Below are 20,132 nucleotides of genomic sequence, written 5' to 3' on the forward strand. Positions count from 1 at the left end.
TCACATCTTTATCACCATTCTATCACTTCTTTATCACCCGGGTACTGTAGCACCTTTTGGTCAAAGAGGAATTTATGAATTTCCTATGTTTTTCAGTTTTGACCTTTGTCCTTTTTTTTACGTATAACTTTCTAACCGTTGATCCAAATTTTATGTTCTTTATATGGTTGGATTCAGCATGAAAAACTAAAGAACCCAACGCAAAAAAAAAGGTCAAAATCATTTACATAAATGTAGAGAATTCAGTAAAAATAACACTCAAATGTTCAAACAACAAACACAAGTGGTTCCCTGTACATCTTGAGTATATATTGAATAATATAGTGACTAAGTTATTTGATTTCATACTTGGATGAATTAGACTATTGGATTTTTATATTTTACAAGGATAATTTGGTGTATTTATTCAAGAACTTATATTATGTGAAAGTATTATAAATTGTATTTTTATTAGTATGTTTTTATCATGGTAATACCAGCGTACTGAACCAATCTGAATCGAATATTAAGTTAATCAATCCAAAATCTTTAGTTTGGTTAACGAAAAAGAAAATGAACTACTGAAATCTTTGATTTGGTTAACGAAAAAGTCTTTTACCATTCCAAACTGATCTGTGCCCTATAAATATCCAATGTTCACCGAGGAAACAACGCAAATGAAAAACAATAAGCACTATGTTAATGTCACGTAGTTGAACATATTCTGGGAGACTTTGGAAAAGGCCAAAGGAGAGAGAAATTTTTTAAAAGAAACCAAAATAGACAAAATTACCCTTATTTACTTTTGGATTTTTCGAGGAATCCTTTATATTTGCATGTCTTTAGTTTGAAAGTTAAAAGATTTTTTTGTCCTTTTTTAAAAATAAATTTTTTTTTTTTAATGATTAAAATCTAAATTTATTTTTTAATTAAATATAGGGTCCATAGGGCCCGAGCCCACGGACACATTTATTTCGGGGCACCACTTTTTTGGTTGAAACCTAACCCCTTGTCCTCCACCTGGAGAGTGCGGAATTCTCGGCGCCAATTATCTAAACAACCAACTCAGCGTTAGTGAAGTCAATTAATCAGTCGCGCTAATTAAATATTAATGAGCGGCTCAGAAGCTCGAACTGCTCGGGATTTCAATGGCTCATCGGCTTGGTCTGGTCTGTGACCCCACCGAAATTCACATAAAATAGGCAGTGCTGTAAACAATCAGAGCTCGTTCATTCATATTCATACATACATGACATGTTACAGACGTAGAAGGCATGTTCGATTTATTTGCTTTTTTGCAAGCTGGAAAAGCTAAAAGCTTTTTTGGCAAGCAAAGTAGTAGTGTGTGTCCATTTGTCTGTCCCACAAGGAAAATATATAAAAACAACAAAAAAAACCTTCAACCACGGCAACAGCTCACCACTTGGCTTAGTTTAGTCATCGCTTGTGCATGTTGAAGAATTGGACTAAAAAAAAGAAAATAAATAATATATATATATATATATATGATGTGGTGAAATGGGAAAAAATCTTGGCTTTAAGGAAAATGTGGTGTGCTGTGATTGGCAATGAAGTCAATTGCTTGTATTGATTGCCATGGAAAAGTTTTAGGCTCTGAATATCCACATGCCCATAACATGCAATATAGCTGTCTTTCTTTTTATAAATATATGGAGAAAAGGAGGAAATTAAAGATAAGAATTAGCTCCTGTCCATTCATATTTGCTCATCATGTGTTCATACATATCCCTAGAGGGACACCAAATATGATTGAGGATGATTGACTCATCTGCTCAAAACTACAACTGTTCATAGAACCTGAAATTGGTATCTATGTAGAATTTCCAATTAAACAAAACATGTACCTCATTGCTAGTATCAGCCCACGAACGCGTGTGCAACTAACCTTAACATAAGTCTTATCTTAAGACAAAAACTGTTTTACCTGCAAAAGGTAAAAGGGTTGAGTGAGAAAAGGGAAATACAGAGAAGGGAGGGAGGAGATAAGAGGATTAAACAAGGAAGAAAGCCATTTGAAGACAAAATAGGATACATATGGATTTTGGAAAGAGACCTATAAACCACAATTTGGTTCACTTACGTGAAGACCACTTTGGTGCATTTGCATCACAGTTTCAGTCAAGCCAATACAAGGCACACGGTTTCTATGCGTATGCAAGTTGTTTCATTTATAGATAAAGACATCACGTAGGCTCATGGCATACGTGGATCTTGATGGCTGTGCAATTCTGAGACCTCACTGGACAAATATGTTGTTTTTATGCATGTATAGACTTAGTTAAGTTGGCTAAAATAAACGTGACCCAATCTACACCCGAGTTCACCTATACCAATCTGATCACTGCAGGACAGGCAATGTGCTTGATAGAAATATTAACAGAGTTTGAGACAGTATCTTAAGTATAGAATTTTGGGTTTCCATAAGTTGACTAAGTCAAGAGACAGAAACCAACCAGATCATAAATTGTTATTTTTATGTTGGAGAAAAACAAGAAAGAAGCAATAAGTAAATTCAACCACTACCCGAATGATCTGAAATAAATTACCTAAGCTTCTGATCCTTGTGCCTGTTAGAGTGGTAGGTCCTTCCAGGCATCAATACTCCCTCAACAAAAACCTGTGAGAAATCATAATATCACTGACACTAAAGATTTGCAGCTTTTTTGGTTTTTGTTTTTTAATTTCAGAGGCCCAGAAGAACCCAACTCAAAAATACAATTTTTAATGCCATGGCCTGAGAAAGTGAGAATACAAAAGAAAGCAGAGTGGGATGAGAGCTGTCTTGAACTAAGTTTTGAGGGAGACACGTAGATTGAGAGAGATAGGTGAAGAAGAGGGAAAGAGGTGCTGGGTTTTGGCTTACAGGGGATCGATGAGCCTGCAGAGCAATCTGAGGCAGATTGAGTGCTTCCATTTTCTTCCTGTTTTCCTCCACCAAACACTGCTGAAAAGAGCTCTCGTATGATAACTTAGAGTTAGCCGCCATCATTTTTCCCGAGAACCAAACGGAAGATCTCTCTGCCTCTGTCTCTGTCTCTTCTTCTCCTATTTTTCTTTGGATGGAAGAAAGAAGGGAAATGGATGGAGGCAAAAGAAAATAGAAAAAAAACCCTCTTTGGTAGTCGACCGTTAAGTTCCTTTCCACTGCATTGAGTAATGGAAGCATCACAGTTGGAAGCTGATTAGTCAGCAGCGGCCATTCTTTTTTCTTTTTGTTAATTATTTATTTTCATGTATTACCCTTTCTTTTCTTTCAATACAAGAGATGGTCTAAACTATAGAGAACGTGGATTTCTATGTATTATCTTTATCCTCAAACTGATTATATGCACTTAGTTTTTTGCTTTAACTGCTGTAAAACTGGTGTTAGAGCACTCATCAATTAATTATCATCAAATCTCAGAGGGTTCAAATTCTGACTTTCAAATTTTACGTCTGTAGTGGCCTATTAACTTGTAAAACTGGTGAAATGTGTTAATGCCGCCGGAATTTGTGACAGGTTATTTGAATTTTGAAAAAACAAAGCTGTGATTGGCATGAAGTCAATTGCTCATTTGCTTGTCCTCGTTGCCAGGTTCTGAAGCACATGAATCTTCTAAAATAGACAACGTATATTCGTATTTGATCATGGCTTCAAATTTTTTGAGGTAAACAAGAAAGAAAGCCATTGCAAGACAAGATAGGTTGCTTCTGGAATTTTGAAAGAGACCTAAAAACCATAAGTTTGTTAACTTACGTGAAAAGCAACTTTGTGCCAATGCATCCCAGCATGTCAGTCAAGTCATTATAAAATGCATGGTTACATTATAAACTCAGACGGATGCATGATCCTGTGCCCTGATTTGTGTTCTGTTGTATACGAAAGTTATTTCGGTTAGAGATGTGCTGCCCTTTACTTCTGGGTTCATATAAAGACATCACATATGGTCCCAGGAAGCTTGCATTAATAAATTACAGCTTTGTATCCCCTTTATTTTTTTCCAGATATGGTCAATTAAACCTATCTCATCAGACCTCTCTCACAGGAGAACACAACATGTCCTTGATATGTTAGACAATATATAGCGTTTAGAGTTTGGGAAACCGTAAGCCAAAGAGTGAAAGTATGACTGTGTGGTGAAAAGGAAAAGTCCTGCACATAGTGAATTGGGGTGTTGTGATTGGCAATTAAATCAATTACTTGCACTGATTGCCATTTGCAACCATAAAGTTTTAGGCTTTGAACCCACATGCTCATAACATGCAATATAGTTGTCCTAGCTGTCCCCTCCACTCATATTTGCTCATCATGGGGTCATATATATCTCTTCAGGGACACCAGTGGAAATTAGCATCAATGTAGTGTTTTCTATTAGACAAAACATGTACCTTTCTAGGAACAAATAGAGCTCACTGCAAAACATATGCAAGTCTTATCCCAATCCCCAAACTTCTTTTTACCTGCAAAAAATAAGATAGATGAGAGAATCAAGGTCAAAAAAATCTCTACAAGGAAGAAAAGCCATTTGAAGACAAAATAGGCCGCTTATGGATTTTTGAAAGAGACCTATCAACCAAAAATTCATTCACTAGTCACTTGTGAAGGCAACTTTGTGTACTCGCATCACAGTATGTCAGTCCAGCCAATAGAAGCTACATGTTTTCTACATAAATACAGACAGATAGATGTATGCCCTTTGCCCTCATTTGTGGTCCCTTGCCTATGTAAGTTGTTTCATTTATAGATGTTATAACGGCTGAGTAATTCTGATACTAAATCAGGTATCAGGTAGATAAGCTCTTGGCAATATTGTTCCATTTTACTTCAGCAGAACAAGCTATGTGCTTGATAGAATACTTAAAGAGTTTGAGACAATATCTTAAGTATAGAATTTCTGTATCCATAAGTAATTCTATGACTAGGTCAAGGCACAAAACCCAGATCATTAATTGTTATTTTCATGTTGGAGAAAAACAAGAGAGAAACAATAAATAAATTCAACCTCTACAAGAATGATCAGAAACGAATTACCCAAGCTGATCCAGCTGAGCTGCCTTCAGATCTTTTTACTCTTACAATGTACACCTAAACAGACAACATAATCAATGAAATTATATTAAAAAAATGAAAAAGTCATGTATCCCTGAGCCCCCAAATCAAAATGTGATAATAATCAATCACCTTAAATGCAGTAGGCCGGATCAATTGAAAAACCAATGCATCCCCTTCCACCAAATCATGAGCAAATGCAAATTCTTTCCATCCAGCAGAGAGTCCAAATCTTTGGGCCAAGTATCGAGTCAGGTACTCGTTGCCATCTACATCTACCAATGTCATAACTTCATCACCCTTTGAGAGGTTCTCCATGCAGAACTGTCTTTTAAGACACTGTTGCCAAAATCAGATAGATAAATTACTCCTTACAATTACATTCTACCGGTTCACCAACTTGACTTGCTTAATGTTTTACCAGAAAGAATCCACCACTGATATAAGATGGGACTATCGTTTTCACAATGGTCGGGTTATCGGATCCCAAACCCGACACTAATTCCTGGGCTTCATGCAATGCGGCAGCTCTGGCTTCATCTGAGCAGAAGCGTTTGTTCGGTTCCACAAACCCTTCTGCCAACTAGAGCGGTAAGACCTTCTGGGCATTCTTACTCGTTCAACAAAAACCTGTGAAAAATCACAACATCACCAAAGATTGCAACTTTCTTTTTTCTCTCTTTTTTTTTTTTTTTTTTTCATTCGGAAGACATAAAGATTGAAACTTTGAACAATTAGTAGAGGGAAAAATGAAATCGGCCCACCTCTTTGTAAACCGGGGAAGAATGATTCGAGACGCGAGTGGATCTCCGGACCTGAACAAGATGCTTCTCGAACGTACGAGGCCTCGCGAGCTCCACCTGAGAAGGTGATCGTACAAGAGAGAGAGAGAGAGAGAGAGAGAGAGAGAGAGAGAGGTGATGAGGGAAGGAGGGGTTGGCGTACAGGGGCTGGATGAGCCAGCTGGGCAAGCTGAGGCAGATTGAGTGCTGCCATTTTCTTCCTATTTTCCTCCAGGCTCTGCTGCCGAGACTCCTCGTATAACCACTTAGGCTTGGCCATCACCATTTTCCCAAGAACCAAGCAGAGAATTCTCTGTGTCTCTCTGTATCTGCCACTTAGCCGAAGCTTTTGCCCTGGGGTTCTGTGTTTAATTCAAAAGGGGTTTAAGGAGAGTTAATGTGGAGGGAGAAAAAAAATGGAAGGAAAAATTTTCGATTTTACCGATGATAATAAATATTTTATTTCATAAACATGATGAAAGATTTGGGCTGGGCTGCACAATTTGGGCCAACATTTCACTTTGTGACTTTGAACATGGTCTATTGGTCCAGTAACTTGTAAAAGTGGTGAAATGCATACAGAATTTGACTGCCTCGTTTCATGGTTTGCATATAATGAACACTGAAGCTGAAGCCTAGCTTACAGTATGAGAAATTACAAGCCTTTCTTCAGATATGCATGATCATTTGTGAATCCACAAGCCAAGGGTCAAGAGAGTACATAAGAAATATGCATTTACAATTCGAAGAAAATGTAATTAGTGGTCAATGCGTCTACAAGAATGATCACAAAACAATCGCCAACATTGACCCAACTTCACAATAGTTAAAGCTTGTTGCCATCTTCAGGCCTTCCCACCCTTAAAATGTACACCTGAAAAGACAATACAAGTACATAAGATCAAAAGTAAAACCAAAGTAGGAAGGTCTAAACAAATGTAGGAAATGGTATGTGTCTTCATAATTTACCTTGAATACTGTACGGCGAATCAACTGAAAAACCAATGCATCCCCATCAACCAAATCATGAGCAACTGCAAATCCCTTCCATCCACCACTGAGTCCTGTCTTCCGGGCCAAGTATATAGTCGGGTACTCGTTGCCATCTTCATCTATCAATGTCATAACTTCATCACCCTTTGGGAGGTGCTCCTTGCAGAACTGGACTTGAAGACCCTGTTGCCAAAATTAGATAGAGTTATTACTAGTTCCCATCTACTGTTGAATCAAATTGACTGCTCCTACATAGTTACACAATATGAAGCAGCACACTGTAACCAAAAACATGAAGCAGTACGTTGCCCTATAACACACATTTTAGTTTACAATTTCGAACCTGATAGAATATCCATTAACAAGAGTAAATTGGTCCTTCAACTGGTTATGGAGCAGTACATATGAAGCAGCACATTGTAACCAAAAAAATATAAAGCAGTACATTGCCATAGAAACAGTTTACAAATTGGAACCGGATAGAACATCCATTAAGGAGTAAATTGGTCTTTCAACTGGTTATGGAGCGGTACATTGCACAAATAAAGTAAACTACAGTGTTCAAAACATGTGGGATTTTAGCAAAACAAACAATGCCACACCACAATAACACAGAAAAGTAACATGATAAAGTGAAAAAGGTGAGATTGTGAGCAAATAAAGCGACTTGATTACCAGCCAGAATCCACCAGAAACATGAGATGGGAGCATTGTTTTTACAAAGATCGGGTGATCAGATCCCAGACCAGACTCTAAATTCTCAGCTCTCTCCATGGCTTCAGCTCTGGCTTCATCCGAAGCATATACCCGGTTCGACAAATCCCTGTGCCTACTAGAGTAGGACTTTCTGGGTATCATCACTCGATCAACAACAACCTGTCACAAATTGTAAGATCACAAAAGATTGAAACTTTCATACGTTTTTTATAAAACAAAAAATTTGAACAAGTAGTGGAGGAAAAATGAAAGAACCCACTTCTTTGTAAACAGGGGTAGGCAGGTTTGCGACGCGAGAGGACCTCCTCACCACAACCATCTGCTTCTCTACGGTACGAGGCTTCGTCCGCTTCATCTAAGAATGAAAGATAAAGCAGAGTGAGATGTTTTCGCATAATGGATATAGGTGCTGAGAGAAGGAGGGGTTTAGGGTTTAGGCTTACTTACAGGGGAGGGTTTGGGAGAAGATGTGGTTTTAAGAGCCTGAGCAAGCTGAGGCAGATTCAGTGCTTCCATTCTCTTCTTGTTTTCCTCCAATCTCTGCCTACGAGACTCCTCGTAGGACAGCTTGGACTTGGCCATCACCATTTTCCCCATAACCAAGCAGAAATATTTCTGTCTCTCTCTGTCTCTGATTTTTGTTTTCAGTTTTGAGTGGAAGAAGGAAGGAAAATGGTGGCAAAGTCTACATTTAAAAGACACTCCTTGCGAGTCGACCGTTAATTTCCCACTGCTTTAGAAATGGACGAATCACATTTTGAAGTTGATTATTATTATTATCCATAAATTATGCTTGTGACTTGTCAATGGACGTAGTTTTATCCTTTTACTGCTGTAGCAGTCAATCAATTGGCGTTAAATCGTATCAGACGATTCAAATTCAAACTTTCAAATTTACCCTCTCTAGTCCGGGTCAAGTAACTTGGTTCCAGAAAAAAATAGTATTCCGGTAATTGTAAAATTGGTGGAAGAACAATTGTAAAGAATTGGGGTGGCTGTGATTGCCATTTTCAATGGAAAGACCTCAGATTCTGAAGCACATATAGCTGTCTTGGTTCTTTTTTTCTTTTTCACATAAAATTGTATTTGTTTATTTTTCACAAAACATGTGCAAAGAACCAGAATTGGCATATATATATGGTGGTTTTGCAAGTATTTCAATCAAGCCTTACTTTTGATATGATTGTTTAATCTATCTCAATATCACAGCTGAAGGAACCATGTGATTGGTATGCAATAGAGTTTTAGACAATATCTAGTGTATGGAATTTGGAACCCATAAGCCAAAGGGTAAATCTATGACTAGGTCAAGGAAGTACATAAGAAATGTACATTTACAATTCCTGGGGAAATTCGTGGTCTAAATGATGAAGAAGCGATAGAAATCAGGTCACAAATTGCTATTTCTTTGGTCAATGCATAAGCTGCAAAAGAAAGAGAGAACCAGTACGTAAATTCTACCTCTCTCCACGAAAGATCACAAAACAATCCCCAATATTGAGCCAAAAGTTCAATAGTAATCTTGTTGCCCTCTTAAGTTCTTTCCACCCTTATAATGTACACCTGAAATGATGATACAAGCACATAAAGTTAAAAATAGAAACTGAAAGCTGAAAACAAAGTAATGGGATGGTCTGATAAACGTAGCACATGATTCGTCCGGCACTTATCTAGTTAGAATAATTTGTATCTATTGAAGGCAATATACTTATTTCCACCATCGGCTCAAACACCATTTCTCATGTATCCCTGAGTCCCCAAATCAAAATTTAGTAATCAATCACCTTGAATGTTTTAGGCCGGATTAGTTGAAAAACCAATGCATCCCCATCCACCAATTCATGAGCAATTGCAAACCCTCTCCACCCACCACTGAGTCCTCGTTTATTGGCCAAGTATACAATCTGGTACTCGTCGCCATCTTCATCTACCAATATCACAGATTCATCGCGCTTTGGGAGGTTCTTGTTGCAGAAATGGATTGGAAGACCCTGTTGCCAAAATTTGACACAAGAATTACAAGTCTACTGGTGAATCAAATTGACTCTTCATGCACAATATGAATCAGGCAGCATATCACATAGATAACGGTGATCAGCATAATGGGATATGCCACTTCCCTCAAACTAGACCTGGCTAATCAAGTAGGTGATAACCATTCACCTAGAAAGACATAGTTTACAATTTCGATTATGACAGAACATCCATTACAGAGCAAATTGGTCCTTAAATCAGTTACAGAGCAGGCAGGTACGAGATTATGGTCATACAGACAATGTATAATAAGTTTGTAACTAGAAGCCAAACAGGACAGAACAACCCAGTATATAGAAGCCAAACAGGATGAATATGCTGTTCAAATCATGTGCCCTTTTGACAAACAATGTCGTACTCATACCAATACATAAGAAGCATACAATGGAAAGGTGACATTTTGAGCATATAAAGAAAAGCGACTTGTTTACCAGCCAGAATCCACCAGTGACATGTGATTGGAGCATGGGTTTCACAAAGGTCGGGTGATCGGATCCCAAACCCGACTCTAATTCCTCGGCTCTCTCTGTCGCCTCAGCTCTTGCTTCATCTGAAGCATATACCCGGTTCGAAAAATCCCTATGCTTCGAAGTAGAATGCCTTCTGGGCATTCTCAATGGATCCACAGCAATCTGTCACAATTCATAACATCACTAAAGATTGTAACTTTGTTACTCAAAACCCAAAAAGAAAGAAACTTTGAACAATTACTAGATGAAAAATGAAAGAACCCACTTCTTTGTAAACAGGGGTAGGCAGGTTTGCGACGCGAGAGGACCTCCTCACCACAACCATCTGCTTCTCGACTGTCCGAGGCTTTGCTCGCTTCATCTGAAAATGGAAGATAAAGCAGAGTGAGATGTTTTTGCATAACAGAGATAGATGCTGAGAGAAGGAGGGGTTAAGGATTAGGCTTACTTACAGGAGAGGGTTTAGGAAAGGATGGGGCTTTTAGAGCCTGAGCAAGCTGGGGCAGATTCAGTGCCTCCATTCTCTTCTTGTTTTCCTCCATCCTCTGCCGTCGAGACTCCTCGTATGATAAATTGGCGGCCACCATTTTTCCCTAGAACCAAACGGAAAATTTCTCTCTCTCTTAATCTCTGGTTTTTTTGTTTTTTTGTTTTGTTTTTGGTGGAGGAAGGAAAGTGAAATGGTGGCAAAGTCCTTATTTTAAACACCCTCCTTCCCATCGGTCAGCAGCAGGAATTCATTGTAATGTTCTTTTTTTGGTGAAAAGATTCATTGTATTTTTATTTCCATGTACAGTTCCTATCACTTAAAATAAATTATGCTTATTAATTGCGAATTTGTGATACATCAATCAAAGGGCCTGCTTGCTTGTGTTCCTTTTATTGGTGTACGACTCAATCAATTGGCATCAAATCCGATCCAACGGGTCAAATTCAAAATTTCAAAATTTACCTCTGTTGCAATTATTTTGAGCTGCCCAATGATTTTGTAACTTCTACAACTGGTGAAACTGTTTTTGAGAATAGCAGTGTTAAGGTGAATTGCTATGTACCTAAATAATTTTTGACCATCGATGCACGTGAAACTCACGACATATCAAGGGTCAGAGTTCACCCACGTAGGTATAAACTACTAATGGTGGCATCATTTCACGACGACGAATACATGGAATACATACTTGTTGAAAGAGAAGTTAACACACTAAAAACACCCAACTTGATATCAATAAACTGATGATCTTTAGCGCCACATCCATCAAATTGAAAATGTTTACTAGTTAACTGGAGTCGCATAAAGCAAACAACAAACCACACCCTCGTGCCTCGTCAAAGTTTACGTGATCAATATTTGATCAAGCCCAAGTTCTTGAGCCAAGGCAACACCTCCCCCAATCCTTCTTTCAATCCTCTGGGACTATAATCCAGCTCCTGCTTGGCCTTGTCACATGAATATGCCCATTGATGTCTCAAAACATAAACAGTCTGCAACCAAATGAACCAACCACCACAAAATCATAACCCTAAAATTCGAGCACAACACAAACATTATCATCAACAACAAGATCAAACCCAAAACCCACATTACATACCGGAGGACTAATCAGAGGAAGCTTCCCTGTAATTCGAGAGAAAAGAACAGACGCCCATCCGTACACCTCAATCAACCACAATGGGATCCCAAATTTAGGCCTCTGCGTCTGAGTGATCACAGCTGCTACATCGAAAACGTGCTTAAACGATGCGTTTTCACCTGTTAGCAGATACCTCTCACCTGTTCGACCTTTTTCCATAGCTCTGATATGGCCCTCCACAACATCATCGACATGGCTAAACGAATACCTATCGTTACCGGACCCTATATATCCAGGCAATCGGCCGTTGAACCGCTCGACGATCATCCGAGCGACGACGTTTCCAGCGGTGATCTTTCCGGGCCCGTAGATTACTCCGGGATAAAGCAGCACCAACGGCAGCTCCTCTTGCTGCGCGGCCTGTAGCGCGATTTTATCGGCGGCAGCTTTCGATTTCTCGTACTCCGTACAGAAGAACTTCTCGTGATGGATCTGAGCCTCGTCGGCGACGTGGCCATCGGTCGGTCCGAGCGCGAAAAACGACGACGTGTAGATGACCTTCTGTACGGTCTTTGTCTCTCGAACCGCTCGCAGCACGTTCTTCAAACCCCCGACGTTGACCTAACGGGATCGGAGATTGAAAAGGAACGAACTTTACGAATCAAATACACAAAAAGGTGAAAACTTGAATTTTGAATAGATTTTGCGAGAAGCGGGAGCTTACGGAGAAGAACTTGGAGGGGTCGGGAAGCCAGGGCTCAACCACGGCGGCTGCGTGGAAAACGACGTCGCAGCCGGAGAAGGCGGAGAGGAGGGAGTTGTAGTCGGTGACGTCGCCGTGGACGAGTTCGAGGCCACCGTTACCGGTTGGTGACGGTGGAGGCAGGGAGGAGAGGTCGCTGGTTGGGCGGACCAAGGCGCGAACAGAATAGCCTTGTTTCAGCAGCTCGTGGCACAATCTGCCTCCTAGGTAGCCGGAGGCGCCGGTCAACAGTATTTTCATCTCTCCTTTTAGCAAAATTCACCGATTCAGAATTGTTTTGACTTTTGAAGAAGAGTTGATATTCAAGGAAGTTCATTTGCATGAAGAAACAAAAACATATTTTCTTTTCTTTTCTGTTATTTATTTATTTACTTATATTTGTTTTGTGTTTTGAAATAGTATATATTTTTAACATGAAGAGGTAGATTGGAACTTAAATTACACAAAGTGAATAGGATTCAACAAAAGCCAGAAGATTATTATTACTAATATTTATTTATTTATTTTTTCTTTTTGTACATTTACAAGTTCCTCTAATTTTCATTACAATGATTCTCATCACCCACCAAAGGTTCTTCAATGAAGCCACTGTACATTTTTACGTAGGAGAAAGAGATCATCAGCCTCCTTATTACAAAAAGAAATAAGAAAATTTTCCCAATTATACCATTCTATAATCTTGACCGACGTATGCACTTGATTGGATTAAAAGGGGCATGCCTTCTTCTTGAAGCCAATGAACGGCGGTTCCCATTCAAAGAGCCCGACGATGATTTTATATCCCAATCCTCAACAGTTTTCGGAACACAGATGTCAAAAAGTATCTGACCGAGGACACCATGGACATTCATGGTTGGCGTTGGCGGGTTAGGCAGGTGAATCAAACCTTCCTTGCGCTCGTCTTGCATGGACCCAACATCTCTGCCTCCATCATACTCCATTGAACCGGGCGTGAAGAAGTGATCACTGGATGCCAGAGTGACTCCTCGAAACCCATTTGAGCCACCAGCAGCTTTTCTGAGACTACTCATCGGTTCATTGTCAATGATCTCATCTTGTGCTGCCTGCATACCCGATGTTTCTGCTTCCAGTCGTCGAATTCTTTGAGAATAAACTCCAACTGCTTTACCAAGGAGCTCAGTTACAGCAGCCTTGTAATCAATTGGATAATGCCTGTAATGGTCTGTGAGTCACAGCATTGAATCAAGTTGTAGGATTTAGTACATTTACACTATTCTCTAAATAAGCATTTTACTAGTAAGAAAGCTCTACATACAGTGAATAGCATTTGTTACTACTAAGTTTAGGTTTAGAAGCAGACCTACGTGAGGAGAGCCATTCCATTTTACTAGTTTAACATCAGCCCCAAGTTCTCGTAAGCGTTGAGAAAAATTATATATAACTTGAAATGGAGCGAGATCATCGTTCTCTGAGCATAAGATTAGATATGGGGCCTGCATGCCCTGCATAAGAATGATACTGAATAAATGGAAGAGAAACAAATATGAATTTTTTTATAACATAATAGAATATAACCTGGAGTGTAACTAGTAACTTACAACAGTGGAGTAGAGAGTCTGCCAATACTCGGCACGGTGTGACTCAAACCGGTTGAGGAAGAGGGCATCAAGGCCAGAAGCAATGCCATTCGCCATCCAGGATGCGAATCTCGGTGGATGGGATATGTTCAGGACATTTGGGTGAAGAACAAATTTAGTACCCAGATCACTAGTAAAGTCCACTGGACTGGAATCATAGATGTGGCCAGAAATACAGTCCCTAACCAGTCGACAATCATCCTTCACAGCCAAAAATGAAAATTAATAAGATTACGAAATGGAACACACTATATTGCCCTTAACATAAAAACATAAACAATTACCTAAAATCTATTGATAGATAAACAATGAGAATGAAAACATATTCTTTTTTGGTCCCCTTATTTGATGCATCAATGTCTTTTAAATTTATAATCCATAACAAAATTACATTATTTATTCTTTTGATTAGTTAAATTATCCTTAACGGAATGCAAAAGAAAAAATATACACACCAGATTCAGTTTTGCTTCACAAGTTCCCTCAATTATCTGCACAAACGAAAAATGCAGTCATTGCCTCAATCAATAGGATGCTACTTTACATGAACCAGAGAAATCCTTTCAACATAGAAAATATGAAAAAAATAGGAACATACAATACTAAAAGGAGTTTACCTGAATAACTTTGAACATACAGGCTTTTGGACCACCAGAAAAAGAGGCAAAGACCACGGGGCAAGGCTTAATCTTCAACTCCTGCATTTAAAATATAAAATAAAGCAATTAGCTTTACCCCGGAAAATCATACCATGACAAAAATTCAGGATGTTTGTTTACAAATGCCAATTTTTTGATGGAAACAGATCATACAACTATGGCAGTCATCAGGAATTGTGAAACTTATACTTAAATGTATATGGTTTTGGATCTCAGACAGGTTCCTCAATATCATAGCCCAAACACAAGTTCTTCGGATAGGTTAATCAATAAACAGAACCTTCAGTCCCTGTGAAGCTATAGTTGGAGAACCATAATAGAACTAACCTCAAGAAGTTCATTCAGAATATCAGTCGCTAAAGTTGTAGCCTTCTCAGGAAAGAACCTGCAGGAATTATGTAAATCAAACCTCAGTACAACATCAAAAGGATGAGTACAAGCTGCCCTTCTATTCTAGAGGCAGCAATTGTACATAATTGAATGATTGCAGCCATTATAACAGATAGATCCACGCATAATAACTCATGTTCTGCAATAGTATATTGAGGAATTCAAGCCATCAAAGCTACAAATTAAGTTGAGCTTTGGAACATTTGAAGATTGAGGCGAATTTTTATATCACAGGGAGGAAGATAAAACAACCATGTATCTCCAGGAAAAGAGGAAGAAAGTGTTCTCAGACACTCAGATATGCTTGTACAAAAGCTTAATTTTGTCAATTTACTTCACGGCAGTCCTTCATTTGTAACATGATTGCTATTGATAGCAAGAATGTTTCCATAGTGCCAAAAAGTACAAAAAAAAACAAGTTGCAGACCGTGAAAAAAATACTATTTATACGAATTGTCCATTCATCAACGACATATAAATTGCACTGTGTCAATGATTCTATTTTGGGAGATTCACATTAAATTTAGAGGACAAAGACTGCAATTCCGGACAGGCTCTCCACCTCAATCATAAAACTACTAAAGTCAGCAATGGCAACTGCAGGTTCCTGATTTCATAAAACAAGGAAAAGGGGGCTCAAATGCATTTCCCACCCAAAATCAATCAAATAAGGAAAGATAAATTGCACTGATTTAACCAGAATAACTCAGTAACACTCAAAATGCTAAGCAATCAAGTTCCTCCAACGACCCAAAAAGCAAAAGCAACCCAATTATAGCAAACTAGTCAAACCCAGAAAGGTAAACAACAAACAACGCCCTTACTTTTAAAATAAAATAAAAAAATAAAAAAACCTTGTATTTTCCAATTGGGAAAAAAGCAAAGCAAAAACCCTGAAGAAAAAAACATCAAAACTAGCAAAAAATTGGAACTCACATATTGAGAAATTGGGCGTGGCAGACGAGTGTGTTCCAACCAATAGACGAGTAAAGCTCCACATAGCTCTTCAAGTGCCGCTCTTGGCTCGACATCCATGCAAACACCACCACTATCCCTTCAATTTCATCACTCCTCTTCTTTCTTCCCCAATAATACCTACCCCCAAATCCCCACATCTCCTCCTCCTGCAACCAAGAACCAAACTTTTTGCACAATTGCTTGAGATTGAGCTTCAAGAAGCTTACTTTCTTATCTGGGTATCTTTGGAATTTGCAGAGAACTAATTGGGTTCAATTCAATCAAATGGATGAGAAGCGGGGTCTGCTTCTCTGGTTTTCACACCAAGTAAAAGTTTACAGCTTTTTTATACAAGGGAATGGGAGAGGCCAGCTTGGACCCTTTTGGACTTTCTTCTGCAATTAGAGAGAGAGAGAGAGAGAGCTTCATCTGATTTGTCTCGACACTCGGCCACACTTCGCCACAAAAAGCGGGCCAATTTCTGTATGAGCCATTGAACTTATGCCTACAATTGAATTACGCAATTACCCTTGTGTCAAACGTGTCGATGCTTGATTGGATGGTGATGTAAAGGACTCGGGATAGAGCGGGATGGAGGTATATATACAACCAAATTGCCAAATTTGTGTTTTTTTCTTCTGAAAAATCGACATCTTATTTCCTTTTTCTGTTCGATTTGTTTGGGGGAGATTAATCGGGGGGGTTGTATGTTGTTGACTTCTTGTCGTTTTCTCGCACTGTTAGAAATCCATCTAAATCCGGTTTGGTTGGTTTGCTATAGACGTAAACGCAAACAAATCGCCTTGTCTTTCCAGTTGAGCTACGCTTCCATGCATTTCGGTCTACGATAGGCAAGAGAAAAGCTAGCCCTAGCTCATTGTTACTCGGCAAATTTTGAAAAACATCCAACACATTGGACGATTTAAAGACATTTTAGACTTTGAGTCTTAGAATTTCAACCACCTGAGGGAGTCTCGACCACGTTGGAGAGAATCTGAGCATTGCTTAAGGATGGTCGAGCCCTTGTCGAGAGGTTCGAGCACTGGTCAAGGGTTCGAGCATTGGTCAATGAGTCGTCGGGTGATTAGATTACTAAATTCTGACCAAAATAGGCTAAAAGTCAATAATGTGCTAATATCATTCTCTATTTTTAGCTTGCTTATGTCTATCCTTTCACGTGTATTCCATAGCCTTTAATATGTTGAAAACGTAAATGATCATTTCTCATATTTACGGCCTCAGGTGAAAATAACACGCACGTGATTTATCTTAGCAAGTTATCTAGCTTTCTAAGGAGGCAGTGAGAAATTTGGATCATTGCCACTACTATCAGGAGGACTTCAAATCTACATAATCTTTGAGGCCCGAATAGTTTAACAAGTCACTGACTAAGCTCCGCTATGAGTTTTTCAAGTGCCTCATTTGTGAGAGGGACGTGCAAACAATCCTGGCCATCAGAATTCCTTTTGGTCTTGACCAACTCATGATCTTTGAATTCTGTCAAATGGGAGTTAAGCGTAAGCTGGCTGCTCACTAGGAAGCGCTCTCGACAGCTTGCATACAGATTATCAACGGGCATACCTGAGAAATCAATACGTATTCAGATAATGTATGATCAATGGATTAGAAAGGTTAAAGCTTCGAAGAGTTCATGTAGGCTTTAATAGCTACTTACCTTCTTCATTAGAATGAGATAGTTGATATTCTGCAAGAACTTTGAACACACTCTGGGCATTGGATGTCAAACTCTGCAAAACTATTGTAGCACTTTTGGCACTTTGGGTGGTGTTTCCATGCGCAAGAATCAGGGGAATGAGCATTCCTTCAATCTTGTATGGTGCAAAGGTAGGAACATGATGCCAGCACCAGTTGAACTGTGTGTGAACCATCTTCTTGTCCCACACTATTAAAGGCAAAGAAGGTGTGATTAAACTTGATGACATATGCAATTCTTTGATGCAGCATTTGTTTCATGCAGACAGTTTGTTATCAATTATATAACAAATTATAGCAAGAATAGACTTACAAAGAGGTGCATTCACATGATCGATAGAGGCCACCATGCGAATATGGGAACAAGAAGCAACTCGTGCAAGAATTTGTTGGGTTTCAGAGTCCCTTAATCCAGGCCCATCGATGTTATGAATGACAACGCATACAAAACATTCGTTTTTCCTTTCCTCATCCAAAAATGCAAGAAGATCATCCATGGATCTAGAACTAAATGGCTGTTGAACTTTGGAAGAGCTCCCAGGATTCTTTCTTTTGGATTTCAGTTGATCCCACAGAAGTTCAGCTAAGGCTGCCACAACCTATATTTCAAACATTAGATAGCATGTTAACAGAAATGATAATGTTGAGTGTTGCCGTTCACAAATTAGTCTTGAGGGCATATGCCTGTCCTGGGTTTGGGTCTATTTCCATTTCTTCTCTTCCAGGTTTTGTCATATTTTCATACGAGGAAGATGGGCTTGGCCACCTCAGAACAACTTAAGTGCGCTCAAGGTGATCGGCACATTGTTCACAAAGTTCATTGTAGCTTGCGTCTGACATGGTAGGGCAGGAATCAAAAATCATATTGCCAATAAGAATAAACCACACAATTGGCAAATCCAGAAAACTCGCATATTGCTTTGGAACGGGCACAAGCTCTTATGTATGTGTAAACATGATATTATGGGTAAATGAATTATGACTATTTTGTATCCCAAGTAATTAATACCTGTTTTATATTTATTCCTGGAAGATATCCATTGACAACAACCACAGAATACTCGGTCAATGATGTTGAAGCAAAATCTTCAAGCAAGGCCTTCTTCGATCCAAATCCATACATAAGAAGGCCAAGACCACATCTAAGAACAATAAAATGGGTGAATAAGAACATACAAAATAGATGTTCAACAACAATACAAATAGTATAAGCTAAGAGATAAGTGTAAGACAAAACCACGTGCCCACAAATTAATAACTAAGAAACAATAAATCAAAGGGAAATCTCAAAACTTTAAACTACAATTTATGTCGAAACTGATTCATAAATAACAGGCATCAAGTCCAGAAGTCAATCAATTGCTCAAAGAAAACAATGCAATTCCTTCTGATACAAAAATACTAGTCCCATTGCCCACCTAATAAATGCATCAGGGCACCAATTGCCATAGGCAATACTCAAGTACAAAAAACACTACAATTTGTAGCATAAGAAGCCAGAAAGATAATTTATTTTCTCTATTGGCACAAAAATTAACTTGAAAGCAACCTTCCTACATTAGATCCCAATCTACACAAATGATAATTTAAGAGAAGAGCATTTGAGACATTGCGGATTAATTTACAAGGTAGGAGAATACCTTAGCTCAAAAGCCCATTCAGGGTACGAACTTTTATAACTGTTCATCAATTCCTTGACCTCTTTCTCATGTTTTGGTTCGATTTTAGATACTGCTGCAATCAGTTCCTACACATTAGATGAAAACAAACAATAACCAATCAGCCAAAGTTTCAAGGTTGAACTAAAACAACAAAAGAAATGGGAGATTTTGAAGGAATTGAAGGCGACCCAGCATTACCTGTTCGTCAACGACGTCAATATCAGAGAGCTTAGAATGAGATCTCTTGCCGGAGCCACGGAGCTCCTTTGCCAGAAAGTAATTTCTGGACAACCCAAACTCTTCGTTATCGCCATCGTTCATCTCCATGGCTTTGATTTCAATTTGATGGTAGCCCCAAAATCACCCCAAGTCTCAACTCAAGGGGCGTGCCCTAATAAAAGCTGCTTCTCCAGTTCTGCATTTTCCCGCTATTTTTCCCTTTCGGTGCGAAAACTGGGCTTGGGCTGAGCATCAGCCCATTAAGCCTTAACAAAACCATTTGTGGAAAATAAATAACTAGATTTTGTGTTATAGTTATACAATATAAGATAATATTGTATTAATGGTAAATTTGTCATGATTTAAAACCATCCAACTCAACTATTAATCAAAGAAGGGCGACAAACATATGTATCATATCCTCATCCTATTTAAATAAAATAAAAACTTGCATGTGCCACATCACATCTTTCACTGTTGTACACTAAATAAATACATAAATGTATAAATCACGTGATAGGTATATCTCATATAGAGTCCAAAACTATGATGCAATCCTTTAATCACGAAACAAGT

The 20,132-nt window shown here is 38.7% G+C and overlaps 6 protein-coding genes across 8 annotated transcripts; all 6 read right to left on the minus strand.

Moving 5' to 3' along the window:
* LOC109948827 lies at positions 1,714-3,434 on the minus strand. 3 transcript variants are annotated; one of them, XM_020562522.1, is made up of 3 exons: positions 2,864-3,432; positions 2,547-2,617; positions 1,714-1,924 (listed from the first exon to the last, which is right to left on the minus strand). In XM_020562522.1, the coding sequence occupies exons 1-3, from the start codon at positions 3,164-3,166 to the stop codon at positions 1,921-1,923; spliced, it is 378 nt and encodes a 125-aa protein (XP_020418111.1). In that variant the 5' UTR covers positions 3,167-3,432; the 3' UTR covers positions 1,714-1,920. The 3 variants fall into 3 exon arrangements, 1 of the variants encoding a protein (XP_020418111.1); XR_002271281.1 differs by having other exon boundaries at positions 2,081-3,434; XR_002271280.1 differs by having other exon boundaries at positions 2,054-3,434.
* Positions 4,118-8,600, minus strand: LOC18788887 (B3 domain-containing protein At5g42700). The gene is made up of 10 exons (XM_020567327.1): positions 7,969-8,600; positions 7,781-7,876; positions 7,480-7,680; positions 6,781-6,987; positions 5,975-6,685; positions 5,794-5,889; positions 5,451-5,659; positions 5,162-5,368; positions 5,012-5,065; positions 4,118-4,440 (listed from the first exon to the last, which is right to left on the minus strand). Exons 1-5 carry the CDS (start codon positions 8,116-8,118, stop codon positions 6,638-6,640), a joined length of 702 nt encoding a protein of 233 aa, XP_020422916.1. The 5' UTR covers positions 8,119-8,600; the 3' UTR covers positions 4,118-4,440; positions 5,012-5,065; positions 5,162-5,368; positions 5,451-5,659; positions 5,794-5,889; positions 5,975-6,637.
* On the minus strand, positions 8,677-11,062 carry LOC18788293 (B3 domain-containing protein At3g19184). Its single transcript, XM_007221703.2, has 5 exons — positions 10,478-11,062; positions 10,291-10,386; positions 9,987-10,187; positions 9,306-9,512; positions 8,677-9,084 (listed from the first exon to the last, which is right to left on the minus strand). Exons 1-5 carry the CDS (start codon positions 10,610-10,612, stop codon positions 9,055-9,057), a joined length of 669 nt encoding a protein of 222 aa, XP_007221765.1. The 5' UTR covers positions 10,613-11,062; the 3' UTR covers positions 8,677-9,054.
* Positions 11,222-12,724, minus strand: LOC109949998 (putative dihydroflavonol 4-reductase). The gene is made up of 3 exons (XM_020567318.1): positions 12,321-12,724; positions 11,615-12,217; positions 11,222-11,507 (listed from the first exon to the last, which is right to left on the minus strand). Exons 1-3 carry the CDS (start codon positions 12,597-12,599, stop codon positions 11,367-11,369), a joined length of 1,023 nt encoding a protein of 340 aa, XP_020422907.1. The 5' UTR covers positions 12,600-12,724; the 3' UTR covers positions 11,222-11,366.
* On the minus strand, positions 12,817-16,484 carry LOC18788296. The gene is made up of 7 exons (XM_020567314.1): positions 15,943-16,484; positions 14,944-15,001; positions 14,575-14,655; positions 14,413-14,448; positions 13,919-14,158; positions 13,681-13,822; positions 12,817-13,542 (listed from the first exon to the last, which is right to left on the minus strand). Exons 1-7 carry the CDS (start codon positions 16,119-16,121, stop codon positions 13,031-13,033), a joined length of 1,248 nt encoding a protein of 415 aa, XP_020422903.1. The 5' UTR covers positions 16,122-16,484; the 3' UTR covers positions 12,817-13,030.
* LOC18791616 (origin of replication complex subunit 2) lies at positions 17,300-19,794 on the minus strand. Its single transcript, XM_007222047.2, has 6 exons — positions 19,536-19,794; positions 19,317-19,423; positions 18,686-18,818; positions 17,990-18,275; positions 17,639-17,866; positions 17,300-17,544 (listed from the first exon to the last, which is right to left on the minus strand). Exons 1-6 carry the CDS (start codon positions 19,662-19,664, stop codon positions 17,345-17,347), a joined length of 1,083 nt encoding a protein of 360 aa, XP_007222109.1. The 5' UTR covers positions 19,665-19,794; the 3' UTR covers positions 17,300-17,344.

This window comes from Prunus persica, chromosome G1 (genome assembly GCF_000346465.2).
Source record: "Prunus persica cultivar Lovell chromosome G1, Prunus_persica_NCBIv2, whole genome shotgun sequence".
Lineage (NCBI taxonomy): Eukaryota > Viridiplantae > Streptophyta > Magnoliopsida > Rosales > Rosaceae > Prunus > Prunus persica.

Excerpts from the sequence above, each read along its gene's own strand:
- LOC109948827 (XM_020562522.1), bottom strand. The coding sequence starts at position 3,166 with ATGCTTCCATTACTCAATGCAGTGGAAAGGAACTTAACGGTCGACTAC. Across the intron at positions 2,618-2,863 it reads TGCAGGCTCATCGATCCCCT|GTTTTTGTTGAGGGAGTATT; the intron begins GTAAGCCAAAAC and ends GATTTCTCACAG.
- LOC18788887 (XM_020567327.1), bottom strand. The coding sequence starts at position 8,118 with ATGGGGAAAATGGTGATGGCCAAGTCCAAGCTGTCCTACGAGGAGTCT. Across the intron at positions 7,877-7,968 it reads CTTCTCCCAAACCCTCCCCT|ATGAAGCGGACGAAGCCTCG; the intron begins GTAAGTAAGCCT and ends TTTCATTCTTAG. Across the intron at positions 6,988-7,479 it reads TTTCTGGTGGATTCTGGCTG|GGTCTTCAAGTCCAGTTCTG; the intron begins GTAATCAAGTCG and ends TTTTGGCAACAG.
- LOC18788293 (XM_007221703.2), bottom strand. The coding sequence starts at position 10,612 with ATGGTGGCCGCCAATTTATCATACGAGGAGTCTCGACGGCAGAGGATG. Across the intron at positions 10,188-10,290 it reads CTACCCCTGTTTACAAAGAA|ATTGCTGTGGATCCATTGAG; the intron begins GTGGGTTCTTTC and ends GAATTGTGACAG. Across the intron at positions 9,085-9,305 it reads TCCGGCCTAAAACATTCAAG|GTGTACATTATAAGGGTGGA; the intron begins GTGATTGATTAC and ends TCATCATTTCAG.
- LOC109949998 (XM_020567318.1), bottom strand. The coding sequence starts at position 12,599 with ATGAAAATACTGTTGACCGGCGCCTCCGGCTACCTAGGAGGCAGATTG. Across the intron at positions 12,218-12,320 it reads ACCCCTCCAAGTTCTTCTCC|GTCAACGTCGGGGGTTTGAA; the intron begins GTAAGCTCCCGC and ends CGATCCCGTTAG. Across the intron at positions 11,508-11,614 it reads TTCCTCTGATTAGTCCTCCG|ACTGTTTATGTTTTGAGACA; the intron begins GTATGTAATGTG and ends ATTTGGTTGCAG.
- LOC18788296 (XM_020567314.1), bottom strand. The coding sequence starts at position 16,121 with ATGTGGGGATTTGGGGGTAGGTATTATTGGGGAAGAAAGAAGAGGAGT. Across the intron at positions 14,449-14,574 it reads GTATGTTCAAAGTTATTCAG|ATAATTGAGGGAACTTGTGA; the intron begins GTAAACTCCTTT and ends TCGTTTGTGCAG. Across the intron at positions 14,159-14,412 it reads GTGAAGCAAAACTGAATCTG|GATGATTGTCGACTGGTTAG; the intron begins GTGTGTATATTT and ends TTGGCTGTGAAG.
- LOC18791616 (XM_007222047.2), bottom strand. The coding sequence starts at position 19,664 with ATGGAGATGAACGATGGCGATAACGAAGAGTTTGGGTTGTCCAGAAAT. Across the intron at positions 18,819-19,316 it reads GAATGGGCTTTTGAGCTAAG|ATGTGGTCTTGGCCTTCTTA; the intron begins GTATTCTCCTAC and ends TATTGTTCTTAG. Across the intron at positions 18,276-18,685 it reads CAGGAATAAATATAAAACAG|GTTGTGGCAGCCTTAGCTGA; the intron begins GTATTAATTACT and ends TTTGAAATATAG.